The following is an 18,189-nucleotide window of genomic DNA, read 5'->3' as shown; positions in this document are numbered from 1 at the left end:
CGCACTTATCATTTCATTGATCTAAAATATCGTTGAGTATATAATTTTCTTAATATATACATATATATATATATATATATATATATATATATATTATAATGAAATTGTTCTTTGTATCACTGCCACGTTTTCTGCATTAAAATTTGTTTATTGTTCGAACCAAGTTAATTACAATATATTAAGAACGTGACAATTATCACAGTGGTACAATTAAAATTTCAAATATATTTTATTTCATATAGTAATTTATAAAACATTCCTGTCATTTCCGATAATATATGGGAGAAATCAACAATAAAGAGAATACAAAAGCTATTACGAGAAAAACTCAACGAATGAAAATAAATCTCCAATATACTTCGGCAAAAAGCGATCGATCCGACTTAATTTTTTCAGGTACGCATTCGTTCAAAAAAAAGGACGATGAGAATATAAAAGACTTTTTCGATAATATTCATGAAACAAGTATTTTTAACTTTGACATCAGAGCTGTTATTATAAGTATAAAGTAGTTATTCTTTTTCTTTTTTTTTTTTTTTTTTTTTTTACAATATCGAGGCTCATAGCACCCCTTACAATATCTTTTTTTCTCAAGGACGAAAGAAAGAAAAAATAATACTAATATTATGATGGTAACAAAATACTTGATGTACGTTTACTTGCGATGAATGCTAATTTTACATTGACGAAATAATTTTACGATGATTACGCTAAGTGCCCTCTGAGGGAATCGTAAAAGTGAGAATGAATTAATAATCATCTCCTCGAGAAATAACTTCCTTGCAAGTAGGACGTAATACAAGAGTATGCTCAAATTGGGCAGTGTAACATCCTTTGACATCGACTAGTGGCGGATAAGCTTCAACTGCACCTTTATCGCACAAATCTTTCAATGCCATTTGATACTTGGTACAACCGACACGATCCAACCAACGTTTACAAAATGCTAAAGTACCTAAAAAACGAAATGATATTACGTTAGAATTATTTATCATAAAATATTCATAAAAATTATCATACGTTATAATAATATCATTCTTTACCAAAATGCTTGTTTATAATATTAAGTAAAAATTTGCTGCTCTGTAATCTGAGCGGTACATATCCGGCATCAAAACTTTTCATATAATGAGAACATTCCAAATCATCATGGACGACACCTCTTCCGGTAGATCCAAATGTTTCAATCGCATAAAATTCATTTTCTTCCATTCTTGTGGCCTCGCCGCCTTTAACTATTGGTACTGTTTTTCCTGCATGTATTCGATAAGGTGCAATTGAATGTCCATTTAAATTTCTGATTGACTTAACCTGAAGAAAAAAGAAAATATTCATTTAAAATTGATATACATATAATGGCGCAAATCTTGCTCAGTTTACATACCTGATAAGTTTTACCATCTATTTCAACTTCGTATGATTCCATAACTTCTTGAATAGCAGCACCAACATCGCAAAGCTGAACATCAATACCAGCAGCTTTAATTCCAGTATTAGTAGCATCGCGAACTGCTTCAATAAGTTTATCATATTTTGGATTAAATGCTAAGGTGAATGCACAATCGATAATACGTCCATTGATGTGTGTGCCAAAATCTATTTTCGTAACATCATCGTATTCCAAAACAGTCGGATCTCCAGCATTAGGAGTATAATGAGCTGCACAATGATTTCTTGAGCAACCTGTTGGAAATGCCAATCCTGCTTTCAATCCGTCTTCTCCTATCAATTTTCTAGCCGTATCTTCCAATTCATTGCAAATTTCTATCATAGTCATTCCTGATTTAACCTGTAAAGAAAATAATTAATATAGGAAAGATTTATACTTTAAAGATTTATAAATCTTCGATAATATTAAGGATATATAATTATATACCCATTTCATAATATGCTTTCTTGTCTGCCTATGTGCTTCTGCAGCTTGTCTAGCTTCATTATAAATGTCGCTATGCATTCTGTCCAAAGCACGTGCTTCTTCGCTTGTAAAACGATTCTTAGCACTTCTTTCGTCAATTCCAGCGGCAGGAGGGTAATCCATTATTTCTCCGATAGGGAAGTTTCCATCGGGAAATAATTCTGAGACAGGAATTGAAGGTCGTTCAGTTTGTTGTTTAACCCCACCAGCCTTATTACGTGATTTACGTTTCTTCTTTTTTTTCTTAGCATCTTCATTTTCTGTTCCAGTTTCAGTTTCATTGTCATTTACTTCCGTTGACCCTTCATTAAAAACAAAACAACATTATTTTATTAAATATATCCACAGTTGAATTCTTATAATTGAAAATATATTTCAGGAAGGTATTTACCTTCAACAACTGTATCATCATTTTTTGTTTGATCATCCTCCTTTGCCTTATCATCTCCTTCTGGTACATCAGCACTTGCCTCTCCAGCACCTATACAATGATGTTTGTAAACATTAAATAAATAAAATATTGAATGTGTATTTTCGAATATTAAATTACTTTAATATTAATTATGTTATATATATATATATATATATATATATATATATATATAAAACAAATAATCGTTTATGAACTATTTTTATAAAGGTAAATTAAATACATGAAGCAAAGATGAATAATGCTGATATTGTAAGTATAAATCGTTCCACATGTTACACATTTTCCGTATTAACTTAATTTATTAGAAAAAAAATAACAGTAAAAATGTCCCACATAAGAAATCGATTAATACAAATATAATAGTTTGTCTTATTTAAAAAGAAAATAAGTAAATAAATAAACGTTGTTCATTTGGAAAAGAAAAAATATCTTTGAGTTAAAAAAAAAAAAAAAAAAAAAAAGAAAAAAGGTACGTTGAACAGAACGTTGTGTTGGAAGCACGAGTGGGTTCAAGCGAACACACCCAAAAAAAAATCTTAATGCAACATACCGGCCTTCTTCTTCTTCTTCTTCTTTTTTTTCTTTTTCGATGCTTCTGCTGCTCCAGTTTCGTCCTCTTGATCTACGATCTCATCTTTTTCCTCGTCTATTAATTTTTCGGCTGACTTGCCGACCTCTTCTAGTACAGCCGCCATTTTGAAGAGGAAGCTAAGCAATGTGCGTCGAAGATACAATATGCGTCGGTAACGTAGAGCGAACCTTCTATTGAATTATCAACAAAAATCTATAACAACGTGGATATGTTTTTATTTAAAAATATATATTATGTATATATATTATATATACATATATATATATATATGCATGTAAGTGAAACTACGAGACTACATAATAAAATTAAGTATCCGATTACGAGCTAAAGTTGTAGAACAATAGTCTCGAGTAAATATATAAAATAGATATTCTTCTTTAAGATTATCAGTTTTTTGTTACTCTATGCATGAAACAGAGAGAGAGAGAGAGAGAGAGAGAGAGAGAGAGAGAGAGAGAGAGAGAGAGAGAGAGAGGTGCTAAGGCACATGTGAATAAAAAGAGAGAACATAATAGTACTACTTGAGATGGAGCGATGTTTTTGGAAGAACACTCGAATGCGAGATATCGATAGTATTGCAAGTTGTTAAAATTATACTGCGAGATATATCGAGAATATAGTGCGAGTTAAATTTATTATAGTTACAATTTCCATTTTCGAGAGTTTCAATTTATATTGTTATTTCTTTTTATTATTTATAAGTTTCTACTTTAAGCGATTAAATATAACCTTAAAAAAACAATTAAAAATTACAAAAATGATTTAAAAAATAATTTCTCTGTCTCTCTCTCTCTCGCTTGCTCGTTTTGCAGTCTTAATAGTTGCTATATGTAATTAATCTCACGTATACGTATAGATTTTCTGTGACTCATTCAACTACGATCTAACGAGCAATCATAGAATCTACAGGCTCATCGTCAAACGAAACAAATACGAAATAGCTGCAGAAAAAATGTTTTATGCTCATAACCTCTCTTTTAATGAGCTTGCAATGCTCGATCTTCCAAGTATTATCTGTTAATTTATAAGGGAAAGAATGTTAGAAAAAATTCGTTTATTTATCATCTAACTTAGTTCGGATCTTTTGTTTAAAAATGTACACCATCATATTTACATATACATATATATATATATAGTATTTTATTTATTTATTTACTAATTGGTTTTTGCAAAATTGAATGTATGCCATCTTCCATTATATTTATTCTCATCTATAACATAGAATTAATAGAATTCTAAGAGTTTATGTAATAACAAATCATATTCTATTAATAGTTTTTGTTTGTTTTTTGTAATTTCGTTAATACAATGGGACCATTAGGTGTTGAATACCACATTCTATTAATATACATGTATATAATATATGTTGAAAGAAAAATAACAACTTGTTATTTGTTATAAATCATGTATAAGTGTATGTAATATAAAATGGAACGATCTTGATGAAAGGTTTTTCTTTTGCTATAGATTTTCCTTTCCTTCAATTAGAAAAATCATTTTGTAACGCATAAATAGGTTTATTTTCTAGAAAAATTACGCTTACGCTTATCCTACTGCAGAAAGAATTAGTTCGGCAACATCTGGATCTGGACATAGGACACTTAATTGCATTGTTACTTGATTATCTGACAATGCTAGTCTTGCACGTGCAAGTACTTCCTTACCGCCTCTGAAAACACCACTTAATAATAGATTATGCGACGCAGATCCCGGATGTATTCTATCGCTACGTTCTACCGCATCTAATCCTAAAAATCCTGTAAGACTTTGTATTGCTCCTTCTAAACTTGTCACTGTAGCTCCCAGAGCAAAAGTTTCTTCCAATTTAGCATATCCTTTGGCAGCAGATGCATCCCAAAGTGCACCAAAATCTACTCCCCTACTTCCTACACCTCGAATTTGATCGGCTATTGTAATTTCCAAATCTTCCAGCTAAATTTAAAACGGGTACAATTACAAAGATAATATAAACATTTATAGGATCGATCATATTAAACTATTAATGATTATAATACCATGTATTCGTCGCAATAACCCTGATCAGTGTCTGGAACGCCTGTCGTAGGATCACAATCACGTGCCATAAAACGTAGAGTCGTAGGCATGGTCGCAACACTAACATGTACATCTTCTGGATAAGTTAATACTGTGTAAGTTGTTCCTGGTTCGTTATAGGACAAACGTGGACAAGGTACTTCACATAGAACGGTGTAACTAAAAAATAATATATATATATATATATATATATATATATATATATATATTATTAATATATATTCAATAGAATTATCTGAAATAAGAATAATATGCATCTTACCCTTCGGTTGCTTCGATAGCCACTCTAACGTCTTCCAAAAATTGATCAGAAAGTGTATTTATACAATCGAATTGCAAAATGAGATGTTCCGCGAATGTGTGTTTGATACATTTCACGTTATATTCTGTTTCAGATTCAGTTAATTCAAATACAGTAGAAGATTTCAGAAGGGAAGATCCTCTGATAATATTCGCTATTTGTGGTATTTGTGATAATTTTTCTATGAAGCTCTCTTCCCTTGTTAAGCGCGGTTGTGACTTTATAGTAGTATGTATTTCTACTTGTGCTGGTTCCTCTATAGTTTGTGCTGGTGGTACCTGTACGATAATTTAATAAGATTTACGTGTATAAAATAAAATAAAAAAGAAAAGAAAAAAAAAAGAATTACCTGGGAAACATCAAACGGTTCTTCCATAGACGTTTTCATATAATTTCGTAAAGCTCTTTCCAAACTAGGTATGGAAAAAAGAGGAGGCTGTATCAATGGCAATACTGTTGGATCATTTTGTTCTTGTAAAATCGTACAATAGTATGCTGCGCGATCTCGAACTTCATCGTCGGAATCTAATTGACAACGAGATAAAAGTACAAGAACATTTGGAAGAAGAGGTGGGCATGCTGCAGCAAAACGGGCTAAAGCTGTTACAGCAGCAGCACGTACACTTGCACTTTCAAGAATGACACGATTATAGATAAAACGAATGTATCTCGATGGTTGTTTGGATGTCGGTCCTTCTTGTCCCAACAGATGCAATATACGTACTGCAAGAGAAATGTGTTCACAATCTTCTATAAATTCACACAAGTGTGCTAAGCCTGCCTCTTTGGCTTCAGCATTTCCTTCCATAACAGCTATGATAGTATCGGCTATAGCTGCTTTGTATTCGAGACCGCCTTCATCTCTTAACATAGCAGAAAGGAAATTCATTAAAACCGTATGCTTGCGTGGGAACTTTTGACACAAAGCTCTGTAACAAAATAGAAAATAAAATTATCTGATTAGAGATTATAATATTATCAATAAAAAGTTAAGAATAAAATGTACCTTATTGCTTGTACGACAACAACTTTAAATTCATCTGAAATTTCTGATACAAAAGTAGCAATCTGTTTCATCAAACGATCTACAGAACTTTCTGCTCCAGTTTTTAAAAGTGTTGTAATAGCTAAAGTAGCAATTGATCTATTGGAATCTGTGATTAAGTTTTCTAAATCCAAATTACATGCTGTAACTGCTGCTGGATGTGTCATTGCAACTTTATTTAAAGTTCTAACAGCAGCAAATCTAAGAGCTGGCTTAGGAGATCCACAGAACAATTGTAACACACTGATAGCAGGTCCAATTTCTTTAAGGCCGCTTCTTCCAAGATTAACCAATGCGTGAGCTGCTTCATAAACAATAATTTCTGATTTATGACGCAAACATGCTTCAATATATCCTAACAGATCTTCTCCTTCTTCCATATCGTCCAAAAGTTTGCATGCCATTCTTATCAACATACAACCTGCATAAGGACTTTTAGGACTGGTTCTCATAAGTTTTGCTACTAATTTGATAACAGCGAGTTTATCTGTTTTTCTTGCTTGATATAAAACACCTAATGCATGGTATTGTACCATTACATTGGTAGAATTTAAAGCCTCTTGGGCTTCGTAGGCCCATCTTCTGGCAACATCACTGGATACACTGGTCAGATGTAGAGATGAAACCAATGCGGCACTAGATACTGCTGGAGAACGATCAACAATTGCTTGTTTCATGTAACGTTCAATTGCTGCTAACATGCCACCGTCAGTAATAGTGCACAAAGCTCTTATCGCAGCAGCTCTATATAAATCTTCTTTTCCAGTCATATCTTTTGTAAGACTGGATGTAACTATAATCACATCTTCTGCCAATGAACTTAATTCTTTTATACCCAAATAAACTAAACGCCTCAATACTATATCTCTGGATTGGAATAACTTGGTCATTGCAAAAAATGCTTCCGTTGCTTCAGTAGTACCCAATTGTTCTCCTTGATTCAACAGGTACAATATTTTGGTAAGAATATGAGCACATTTTTTTGGATTTACAGGGGTGTCATTAAAAGTGCGTGCCTCCTGGAGTACAGTAGTTTTCTCTAAGTTTTGAAAAGGATTTCCGCCTCCTAATAAGTCAAGATATAAAAGAGATATAAAATACATTAAGTTATTAATAACAATAATTTTATAAGCAGATGTTTACAAATATCTGTCAAATTAGGCTATATTGCAAAATGCAATTATATATTAAAAAGTTACATGCAAATCTATATAGTTATATAGATATTATTATTATTAATTCATAATTACCTTCTTCCTCTTCCTTTTTGTCGCGTTTAAAAGCATTCATTTTGCAATATTATAAATGAAAAACCTGGAAAATAATGGACACGTCACCTTGACTCTCTGATAAACCAATCATCAAAACTTCTTTTTCAACGGAGTAATAATATGGCGTGTGCTGTTGTATTTTGCCGAATTATTAAAGAAATTGCTTGTATTTTACGAGAAATTTAAAATGATTTTGGTAACAAGATAACTATATGTTAAACAAATTTTAAATAGAATGTATTCAATATTACACGTGATCAATATTCTATCTTATAGCATCCTTGCAATATCAACGAAAACGCATCTACGATAACGCGCATCAACGTAATGTACATCTTTACCGACTAAGATCATATATTATTAAAAAAGAACATACATAAGATCAATCATTTAATCATAAATTATACGTACATACGTATATATATATATATATATATATATATATATATATATATATTTAAATATATACATATATGTGTCTATTTTATATATATGTATATATATATATATATATATATGTATATATATATATAAATTCTCATCTAACTTAGTTTACATTCATTCCGTAAGAGGAGCCACGATGAGAATACCATAGGACGCATAGAGTTCGTGAAGATTTAACGTTACCGTTGCTGCCAGGCGAAGTTGAACTTTTGCGTATATCGCATGTTATCGAGGATTGCGCGCGAGTTTTGTCCCTTGTCTCGTTGCAGTCGGTGGTCGAGCTTTATTCTAGAGTGTCAGCAACGAGCGTGTTCCCTTGTTCTCTTTGTGTTTTCTCCTGGGCTGCTCTTATCTGCATAAGGACATAGTCATCGAGAAGCAAAGTTTTTTTTGGCCTTGTTTCGAAACGTCGTTTCGAGTGCAATTCGAATAATTAAAAAAAAAAAAAAAGTATAAAACAAACAAAAAAAAACCAAAACAAAAATAACAAAATAAAAAGAAAACAACAAAATGTCGTACGCTATTGTACTTTTAACAATTTCGTGTCTCTGTACCGGCTTTGCAGTAGGTAAGAGGAAAAAATTAGTTTAATTTAATTCAAAGACGTTTTCCGAATTTTTGATCTCTCTCTTTCTTTCTCTCTTTCATCTTGGTGATGACGCGCATAGTATGCAACGATTCTTAGAATGGACGAGTCCATCGTTCCTTTCAGAATCATCGATAACATATACGAATTCATTGGTGACCCATTATTATTCTCCTCGTATATGTTTACTTTGAGTAACGTAACACGGTCCTCTTTCCTGCGTCCGATATTCGATAAAATAGCCTTCGATATCGATGCTATTCTTATGCCATTGTACCTTTATTAAACTCTTCGATTTCCGATCGTAGCGCTTTTTTTTTCTTTTTTTTTCTTTTTTTTTTCTTATTCGCAAATCTGATTTTGTTTTATTACGTATACACCAAGGAACAAATTGGGAAATATTCAGAAGTAGCTTTCGTTATAATATTAAAAAAAAAAAAGATATAATCAGTTTTTTTTATCTATTATCTTTGAATTTTATTCAACGATTACGTTGAATTCAATGAATTACGAATTCGATGAATCATTTCAAGCAACTTTCATTGTTCCATTTTCTTTTGGGTGGGTCGTTTCGTTTGAGTGGGTAATATTTTTTTCTCCTGAGTGAGAGAAATAAATGAAACAAAAAAGGAACCTGTATGCACATACATATGTATATATATATTCATATATTTACATATGTATGTGGATATGAATCTTCTCGACCGTTCAGCCGGCTTTTTTTGCTGGATTATACTTGACTATTGCCTGCCTGTGCCCCGTCTGCTTGCTTGTGTACTGATTTGATCATTAATATATACGAAAAACCAATCACTATTTGAAAAGATCTTAGGTCGACCTTTCTTATCTTTTATGTATTGGCATTTATATTCGTGAGTCCATATTTAAAACATTTTTTGAGTATCTTTTGTGCTTCCTCTAAAGGTTACCGGAAATTATACGATATAAATGCTCGATATGTATAATAGATCAGAGACACATCATTTAGTATACACGAATAATAATGATGATAATAATGTTTAATCATCATTTAATTTGCTTCACTATATATATTTTTATCTATTTTTTTGTTTTGTTTTATTATTACAATTAATGATCACAATAATGGTCACTGATTTGATTAGTTTTTTTACTCGCTAAATTAAACAAATATCGCGCGAAATATGAACGTGATCCTTTTTTTTTTACGAACGTAACAGCTACCACACTTTTATTTGATCGATTAAATGATTCTCAATGAAAATAAATGAATAAAATTATTACAACAATGTATTAAATGAAATTTGTTCGCGTTGCAGTTACATGTAAAACTCAAACATATTTAATGTTTCCTTAAGTTATGAGTCGATTTAGAACAATGAATATGACGAATCTTGTTTTAGTGAATTTTAATATCGATTAAATATAAAATATTCTTCGTAAAACACATTTGTTTGTGCATATTTTATATATTATTTTGATACTGTTAATTAAAGTCTATAGATAAGAATGCACATGTTATCAGAATGTGATATGCTACCAACGAATTTGATAACTAACGGCAACAAAAATTCATTATAACATATTCGTGATTTTATTTATCTTCATTTGTTTAGCAAATATATATATATATATATATATATATATATATATTTTTTTTTTTAAATGAATATAGCTTGATTTTTACATTATTATTCAAATATATATTAAATATTAATATGTATGTACATTAAATATAAATACCTAATTTGTTGTCCCTTTTTTTTCTTTTTTTAATACAATAACATTTTACAGAAAATAATAAACTAAATGAAGTCACAATGAATATTTCGATATAACATAATATACGTGTAATAGATATAGGATCTGCATGATAAAACTCAATGATAATGGAATTATTTAAAAGAATCTGATAAAATTCTTCGATAATAATTTGCGACAATAGATAAGAATAATATATAAATTAGTTTTTAATTTATATAATTTCTTTGAATTAGTATATACCTATCTAACAATTATATCATATTAATTATTAAATTATTTCAGATGTAATGAATCTTTAAAAATAATATCTAACTAAACGTTACAATTTTGTGATATCGATTATTAAAGATTAGATAGTTATCTTTTCGAATTGTGAGTTAAAAAATATATGCTTGACCGATAATTCCTTTTATCTGATACCCCTTTTTTCTCTTTTCTTTATTGCGTATTTTAATAGGCACAGAATATATGTTATAATACGGAAAAAAAATGTAATTTGCATACGAAGTAACAGCTAAACGTTTATTTATTTCAAATATTCTTTTCGACGTCTGATTCGACGAATTTTGTGGGGGAAAAGTAGATAAGGAAAAAATAATATGAACCTAATCAGAGAAATCTAATATGAGGATAAAACAATGACTCATACTATATACATACACAAATATTAATACGTCGACTGTTTTATGTACATAGGTAATATCAAATAATTTATATTTTTCTTTTACAGGTATGGAATGTACTTATAAAGATTCAAAGAATTTGTTCGAAAAAATGATGACTAGTTGTCCCGTATTATGGGATTCTAGTAAATCATATTGTTGTTATGATTTAGCAAATGAAAATTATTACTGTTGCACTCAAGAAGAATTTGCTATGACAATGGGGTATATCGAGATTTATACATTTTTATTAAAATTTTATATGAATTATTATTATTATTATTATTTTTAATATCTCTGTAAAACAATTATTATTAAACTAATTAATATATCATCGTCTTCCAGACTTGGTATCATCGTACCTGTGGTTATCGCTGCTGGTATTATTGTATCATTAATAGTTTGCTGCATTTCTTGTTTATACTGCAGTTGCTGCCCATGGTATCGTCGACGCCATCAAGGCACCGTTTATGGGAGTAAGTAACTATTTTGAGAAAGTCTGTGAATTGATCCAACATATTGCAAATTATTTCATTCAATTTAAGATCAAAGTTGTAATAATATACATTTTTCTTATTCCCTGAAAGATAAATAATATATTAATATAATGCAATTATTATAGTTTTTTTTTATCTTTTTTCTTTTTTCTTTTTTCTCCATATAACATTACAATTTTACATTCTTTTTACATATAACTGTTGTCAGAGGCAGCTAGGACGAATATTTTCTAGATACAAACAGAAAAGCACAAATAGTTAATATGAATAATTATACAAATCTATTTTAATAGTTGTTTTAAATAAGAATATAATTATCATTATGTATTATTAATATTATTAAAATGATCTCTTATCATTTGTGTTACACTCAATAACTAATTGAGTTATATAATTGTTTTTAGGACCAACTATGGCATAATTTTCTGGCATCATCTATTTGAATTAGATTAAGATTGGCTTATGTCTAACTTTTTATGCAGCTAAAAATTTATAAAAATTTATAAACACTGTATGTGTGTATAAATATATATATATATATAAATATATATACACACATACATATAATACATTCCATTTTAGAAATAAGACATAATTTTTTGTATAATTTTCTTAGCATAATCTTCATATATTTTGCAGTTACAAATTAATAAAATAAAATATATGAAACAATTATGCTATATAATGCTTCTCGAAAGGAAGTCTCTCTACTGTTTTCTAGAATTCTAAGTATAATAGTGTCTAATTTTATATGTTAATATATTCAATACTTTTTATGATACACATGATAGCAAGAGAAAATACAATGTTCCTATATACGCTCATGTACTATAAACCCATATTCCTCTCAGTCGATTTTTTACGAAAAAAAAAAAATGTATTTTATATAAAAAAGAATAATAGTCCTATCTACACGTTACATAAGAAACCAGTGAGAAATTACATGAATTAAAACCACTATATATGTACTATAAAGATCTAATATATTGTATTTGTTTAAAAACACGCGTATTATACAATATTATTATAGACATTTCACATACACATACACACATATATATATATATATATATATATATATATATATATATATATATATTGCTTTTTATACACATGTAATGATATATAGGTAAAACAACGCGTGCTATTTTTTTGTACTGCTTTAATAATAAAAGAAATTTGTGCAAGAAAATTACATTTCTTTTTATCCTTGATATGAAATTATTTTTCAGTACTGTGCTTTCTACGGTTTTTCTCTTTTTTTTTCTTTTTTTTTCTTCTTTTTCTTTTTTTTTTCTTCTTTTTCTTTTTTTTTTTTTTTTAATTTCAATATTTAAATATTCGCCCGCTGTCTCTGAAAATGAAAATTATTGAAAATTGTTCTTTTAGAACATAGTAGTATATTAATTTTTGTTATAGAAGTACAAACACCAAGTGTTGTTCATGTGATACAAACTTCAACAAATCCTCCATCTGATTATGCCAATCAAACAGAGCAAAATCATTATACACCATATCCAACTAATGTTGGAGGTAATCTTTTATTATATTTCATATTATTATTTTATCTCCCAATGAAAACGTATATATGTGATTTCCATTCTATGTCTAATTTAATAGGAATGCCACAACCACCACCAGCTTATACAATCGAACCTTATGGCCGGCAGGCACCATATAATCCTGGATATGTACAATAATAACAAAAACACCAGTATAATCTATATATGAATATATTTAGTATAACTTCGATCAAATTGTTTGTTACCTTCAATGTCAATAATTCTAATTACAGTTTTAACAAAAAAAAAAAAAAAAAAAAAAAAAAATGGATTCCATAAAAATGTTCACATTTTGTACTATTACATCAATATGGATTTTATATCTGTTGAAACTTAGAATAAATTTGTCGAACATATTTTGAAAAAAAGAAAAAAAAAAAGAAAGGAAAAAGAAAAAAAAAGATATATAAATATTCCTCATAATATATACTTAATCATTTTCAAATAATAAGAATGATTTTCATTTATAAAATATGCAAATAATGTTAAACTATTTTCATGCTCTGTTATATTATATATTTTCGTTTTAAATATAAGGCGAATATATTAAGATTAATATACTCATTTTTTCATTTACCCAATGTACAGTCTTTACGATATTTTTTTGTAAGTTAAATGATTAACATAACTATGACACATGATGGAGCATGTATGTTTCTATTTATTTTATATGTATAAATTATCCAGTCTTATTCATCATTAGTTGGAAGTTTTCAATGTTCCTCATATTTACAACAATGTAAATATATAATTAATTTATCTATGTTATAAGATAAGATTTTTTCATCAACCAGTTTGTATATGTATTATCAATCGTTCGATAAAATATTATGTTATCTTTATTATGTTTTCAAAGTCAATTATTTCGTACAATTACTTCTAATACTACGTTTTTCTTACGTTACAGATAAGGCAACAAACGCTCCTTTTTTGGTGCTTCATAAAAAATCTAACAGAGAATCATTGTGCTGTTGTACGGATGTCTGTTATAATATAATATAATATAATTACCAGCATACTCTGTAATGATAATTATGTCAGGTACAAGTTGCTGGAGAATATTACCAATTCGACAAACGAATAACATTTTCTTTATATATTCATCTAACATAGCACATTGATACTCCCATTATACATATTACCATCTCTTAAATATAAATAAAAATTATATACATTTTTTGCACATTGAACGGCCCATCAAAATGAAAGTTTTTTATATAATTTATATAGAACAATTTTACAATAATTCTAACAACGTTACTAGAATTGTTTTTTCAAAATTAAATATTTAGCATGTTCATAGATACATTATTATTATATATTATTATGATGATTATCACTAAATAGAGTGAAATCTGCTTTGGTCATATAGATATGTAAAATATCTTATGAATATATTCATTAGCACGTGTCCAATGTGCATGGAAAATCGAATTAAATATAATCTAAGTTATAGATTATTTTGCTGATTAGGAAGTTAATTGAATTAAATTACCCTAAAAGGAATCTCACATATATCATGATTTAGTTGGCATTCGAGAAAAGAATAAAAATTGTATAGCATCTAATTATTCTGGGAATGTATGCTATAAAAAAATGTTATATTCATTACACTATTATTATACACGAAAGTATCCTTGCGATAATTAAAATATATACCAAAAGCTCAAAGGGAGGATATTGCCCAATTCACATTTGTGGTAACTGATCAATAGGCGTTGCAAATTTGAAGTCTTCTGGAAATAGTTTACTTGCATGCGGATACATGAGCTTGTAAGACTGTCTGATCGTAACATCTGCAACTCCTGCAATATCTCCAATCTCTTTTTGTGATCTCTTGTCTTCCGAAGCCTGTAGTATATTAATAAAAAGAAATTGAAATATTTCGTTTAATTAATTATAATGTTTCGTCAACTATATGAAGAAATATACATACTTGTGATGCCATATAAATTGCAGCTGCAGCTACTGAAATAGGTGATCTTCCAGGTACAATATCAATTTCTACTGCTTTTCGAGCAATATGCGTTGCAGCCCTTTGTACCATATTTGGAAGACCAAGATTGGAACAGAATCTTGACATAAAGTCTCCTGTTGTGATGAGATCCACGCTCGTTTCCAGTGCCTTCAATATCAGCTTAAAACATCTGCCGATTTCTTTTTTACTAATTTTGCTAACGGCACAAATTTCTTTGAAAGTCCGTGGTACTCCCTCTTGTCTACATGCAATATACAGGCAAGCTGATGCAATAGCATCATTGGCGCGTCCTTTCAAATTTTTCCCATCATGTACTTGTTTAAAAAGATTATTAGCTCTGTCTACAATGGTTTTTGGTAAATTAATACGATCTGCCATTCCATTGATCTCACGAAATGCATTGATTAATGCTCTGTCAGAACTACTCATCTAGAATTATATTTCAATATCAATTGATATCATAGAAAAAAAAATGTTGCAAATTAATGTTAAATATGTCATACTAACTGTACGTCTATTTTGATATTTGGAAGCACCAAAAGCATCAAAAGAAGCAGCACCAGTTCCAGGTCCAATCATGGTAGACAAATCTGAACCATTAAGTAAAGGATTCTCAGGACCACCAACACGGGACGGATCAACACCAGCTTTTTCATTACTAAACGTCCTCCATTCTGAACCTACGTCTATGACCCTAATATCAACAAGATAAATTGATACTTTTAACGCTGTTGAACATATTTCTTTATCTTTATTTTATTTTGTCTTCTCACCTGTCACCCACTACTAATCCACACTCTGAACATATCTGATCACCAGCTCTGTGATCTTCGATAAGTGGTGCATCTGGATGTGCATAACAACACACTTTGTTTGTGTCATGCCTGTAAAATTTTTTATATAACGTATTTATTATTTATATTTTATGATAATGATATTTTGCATATCATCTATCTTTTACAATGATGATGCACTTAACTACAGCTAATCACATGCAATTCTAATAAAAACCATGTCATAATTTCGTTTTCACAGTACAATAACTACGTTATAATAACTGAATCACTTCCTAATAATATTTAATTGAATCTTATAGAATTAATAAATAAATTAAGAAATGAAATATGATTGTATCAAAAGTCATAACCTCAAAAATTCAATCGAAAGAATTTTAATCTTAATATTTGAATTTTTGTTAAGTTTGTTTTTACAAAATAATATTATCTAGGAAATATTGCAAAATAACGATTAAGGACAACAAAAAAAAATACATAGGTTGAAAAATTCTTTATCTCACCTTGAAAAACTTGCCATATTTCTTAAAAGTGTAGTCGATACACTACATACCATATACCTATTTAAAAAACATGGCTGCAATACAATTCGTTTCTCATGTATATCCGTTATTAGTGTGTGTTGTCTACCAACATAACAAAAAAACCCTATTCGTAAGAAGCTGAGATAAACATAACTTACGGTGTAAAACAAATTATATACTTTTTAAAATAAATATAATCTAATATTTTTTTATTAATTATATAAAATGACATTAAAAATATGTATTCATATTAAAAATTATGTCTTCGATTCGTTTGTCTATTTATAAATTATATAATACATAATAATAATAACAATTTCTATCATAAATTTGTACTTGCGAATAATTGAGATTTTCTTCTTTTTTATATATAATAACAAATATCTTTAATAGTGTTTTGTTACAAATGATACAAACGTACAGGAATATAATCAAGTTCAGAATAAAAAAAAGAAAAAAATATTCTTATGTAACATCGATAATGCAGATATCTATCAAGTCTAGTTTAAATTTGCTTTAGCTAATCTGTTATAAAAAATTTGATTTTTTTCCTAAAAAAATAATAAAAAAAAAAAAAAAATAATAATAATAATAAAAAGAAGTAATTACGAATATCCATAAGATGCATTTTAAGCAAATTAATAATCTGATAATTTAAATTAGAAGGATACTAATATATCTCTAAGATGTATAATATAATATGCAATAATTGCAAGGAAATAATAATAATTATAATAGAGAGTTAGAAATAACGAATAATTCTAGGAACAGCTTTTATTGATAGAGATAAAAGAAGTTTTCATTGTTTTTAATGTCTATAGCCAATTAAAAATTGTTATAATGTTTAAATCTATTATGCAAGAAATAATACTGACGAAATATTTATACATGGATTGTTTGTGTTTTCAATTGAATTTCATAAATTATACATGTGTGAAAAATAAATTAACGAAATTGGCATACAATATCGTTTAGTGAAAACTAAAATACGATTGACATATTTATTTTATATGGCTTGTGTTAATTTGACGTACAAGCCATTTTTTTTCTTTTTATATACGGTTTGTATCTCTATTATAAAGCAATCGGTGAAACATATAAATATACCACAGATACCCATTAAATACTACGCTAATGTCTACAAATATATTTCGTGTGCAAAGAATATTATGTTCAAAAAAAAAAAAAAAAAAAGAATGAATATTAAATTCCATCTTGAAATAGGACTCTCATCCAAAACTCTACTATAAAACAAAGATGGGACAAATTATACATCGGATACGCATGATTCATTATCTGTTGTTTTTTTTTTTTTTTTTATCTTATTCTTTTTCCTATTTTTTTTTTCTTTCTTTCCTTTTCGAAACTTTTTATTAAAATGAAATTTTTGTAGAGCATGTGTAAAGATTCAAAAGAATGTAATTGAGATTTTGTGAGCGAGTCTTAAATGCTATTTCTCTCTGTGTGTGTTCGAAGACTGATTTCTCTTTTACTTTTTTTTTCTTTCTTTCATTTCTCTCTAATAATAATGCACGTTACGGAATTGGTTAGATAAACAATTCGAATATATTATATCCGATTTTATGAAGCTCCGAGCGAGCATATAATGCATACATTAAATAAACGTGACCATTTAAATATAACACTTTTCAGTCCAGCGATAAAAGTTTAAATACAGATTCTTGAATAATCAGAATATGTACATCATTATTATGAGGATAATAAATAACAAAAATCTATCCAAATCGTTGTGCCAATATTCAATACCTGTATACTGTATATACGCA

At 28.7% G+C, this 18,189-nt stretch overlaps 4 protein-coding genes across 6 annotated transcripts; 1 reads left to right on the top strand and 3 right to left on the bottom strand.

Annotated features, from left to right (window-relative positions):
• Window positions 1–512: 512 nt before the first annotated feature.
• On the bottom strand, window positions 513–3,067 carry und (methionyl aminopeptidase und). The gene is made up of 6 exons (XM_035871907.2): window positions 2,899–3,067; window positions 2,307–2,396; window positions 1,877–2,217; window positions 1,385–1,789; window positions 1,044–1,311; window positions 513–955 (listed from the first exon to the last, which is right to left on the bottom strand). The coding sequence occupies exons 1-6, from the start codon at window positions 3,041–3,043 to the stop codon at window positions 750–752; spliced, it is 1,455 nt and encodes a 484-aa protein (XP_035727800.1). The 5' UTR covers window positions 3,044–3,067; the 3' UTR covers window positions 513–749.
• A 1,056-nt stretch (window positions 3,068–4,123) lies between these two features.
• On the bottom strand, window positions 4,124–7,919 carry gammaCOP (coat protein (coatomer) gamma). Its single transcript, XM_035871906.2, has 6 exons — window positions 7,592–7,919; window positions 6,303–7,407; window positions 5,646–6,225; window positions 5,258–5,574; window positions 4,956–5,154; window positions 4,124–4,872 (listed from the first exon to the last, which is right to left on the bottom strand). The coding sequence occupies exons 1-6, from the start codon at window positions 7,629–7,631 to the stop codon at window positions 4,486–4,488; spliced, it is 2,628 nt and encodes an 875-aa protein (XP_035727799.1). The 5' UTR covers window positions 7,632–7,919; the 3' UTR covers window positions 4,124–4,485.
• A 270-nt stretch (window positions 7,920–8,189) lies between these two features.
• On the top strand, window positions 8,190–13,662 carry LOC118444001 (uncharacterized). Of its 3 annotated transcripts, none has more exons than XM_085663348.1 (5): window positions 8,190–8,624; window positions 11,116–11,272; window positions 11,477–11,523; window positions 12,964–13,077; window positions 13,165–13,662. In XM_085663348.1, exons 1-5 carry the CDS (start codon window positions 8,567–8,569, stop codon window positions 13,242–13,244), a joined length of 456 nt encoding a protein of 151 aa, XP_085519474.1. In that variant the 5' UTR covers window positions 8,190–8,566; the 3' UTR covers window positions 13,245–13,662. The 3 variants fall into 3 exon arrangements, with proteins under 3 accessions (XP_085519474.1, XP_035727659.1, XP_035727658.1); XM_035871766.2 differs by having other exon boundaries at window positions 11,393–11,523; window positions 12,967–13,077; XM_035871765.2 differs by having other exon boundaries at window positions 8,192–8,624; window positions 11,393–11,523.
• A 127-nt stretch (window positions 13,663–13,789) lies between these two features.
• Window positions 13,790–16,500, bottom strand: TfIIB (transcription factor IIB). Its single transcript, XM_035871763.2, has 5 exons — window positions 16,382–16,500; window positions 15,858–15,968; window positions 15,592–15,778; window positions 15,043–15,513; window positions 13,790–14,957 (listed from the first exon to the last, which is right to left on the bottom strand). The coding sequence occupies exons 1-5, from the start codon at window positions 16,432–16,434 to the stop codon at window positions 14,796–14,798; spliced, it is 984 nt and encodes a 327-aa protein (XP_035727656.1). The 5' UTR covers window positions 16,435–16,500; the 3' UTR covers window positions 13,790–14,795.
• Window positions 16,501–18,189: the final 1,689 nt, after the last annotated feature.

This window comes from Vespa mandarinia, chromosome 21, assembly GCF_050613455.1.
Source record: "Vespa mandarinia isolate Hongniang chromosome 21, ASM5061345v1, whole genome shotgun sequence".
NCBI lineage: Eukaryota > Metazoa > Arthropoda > Insecta > Hymenoptera > Vespidae > Vespa > Vespa mandarinia.
This window is presented reverse-complemented; position numbering and strand designations above follow the sequence as displayed.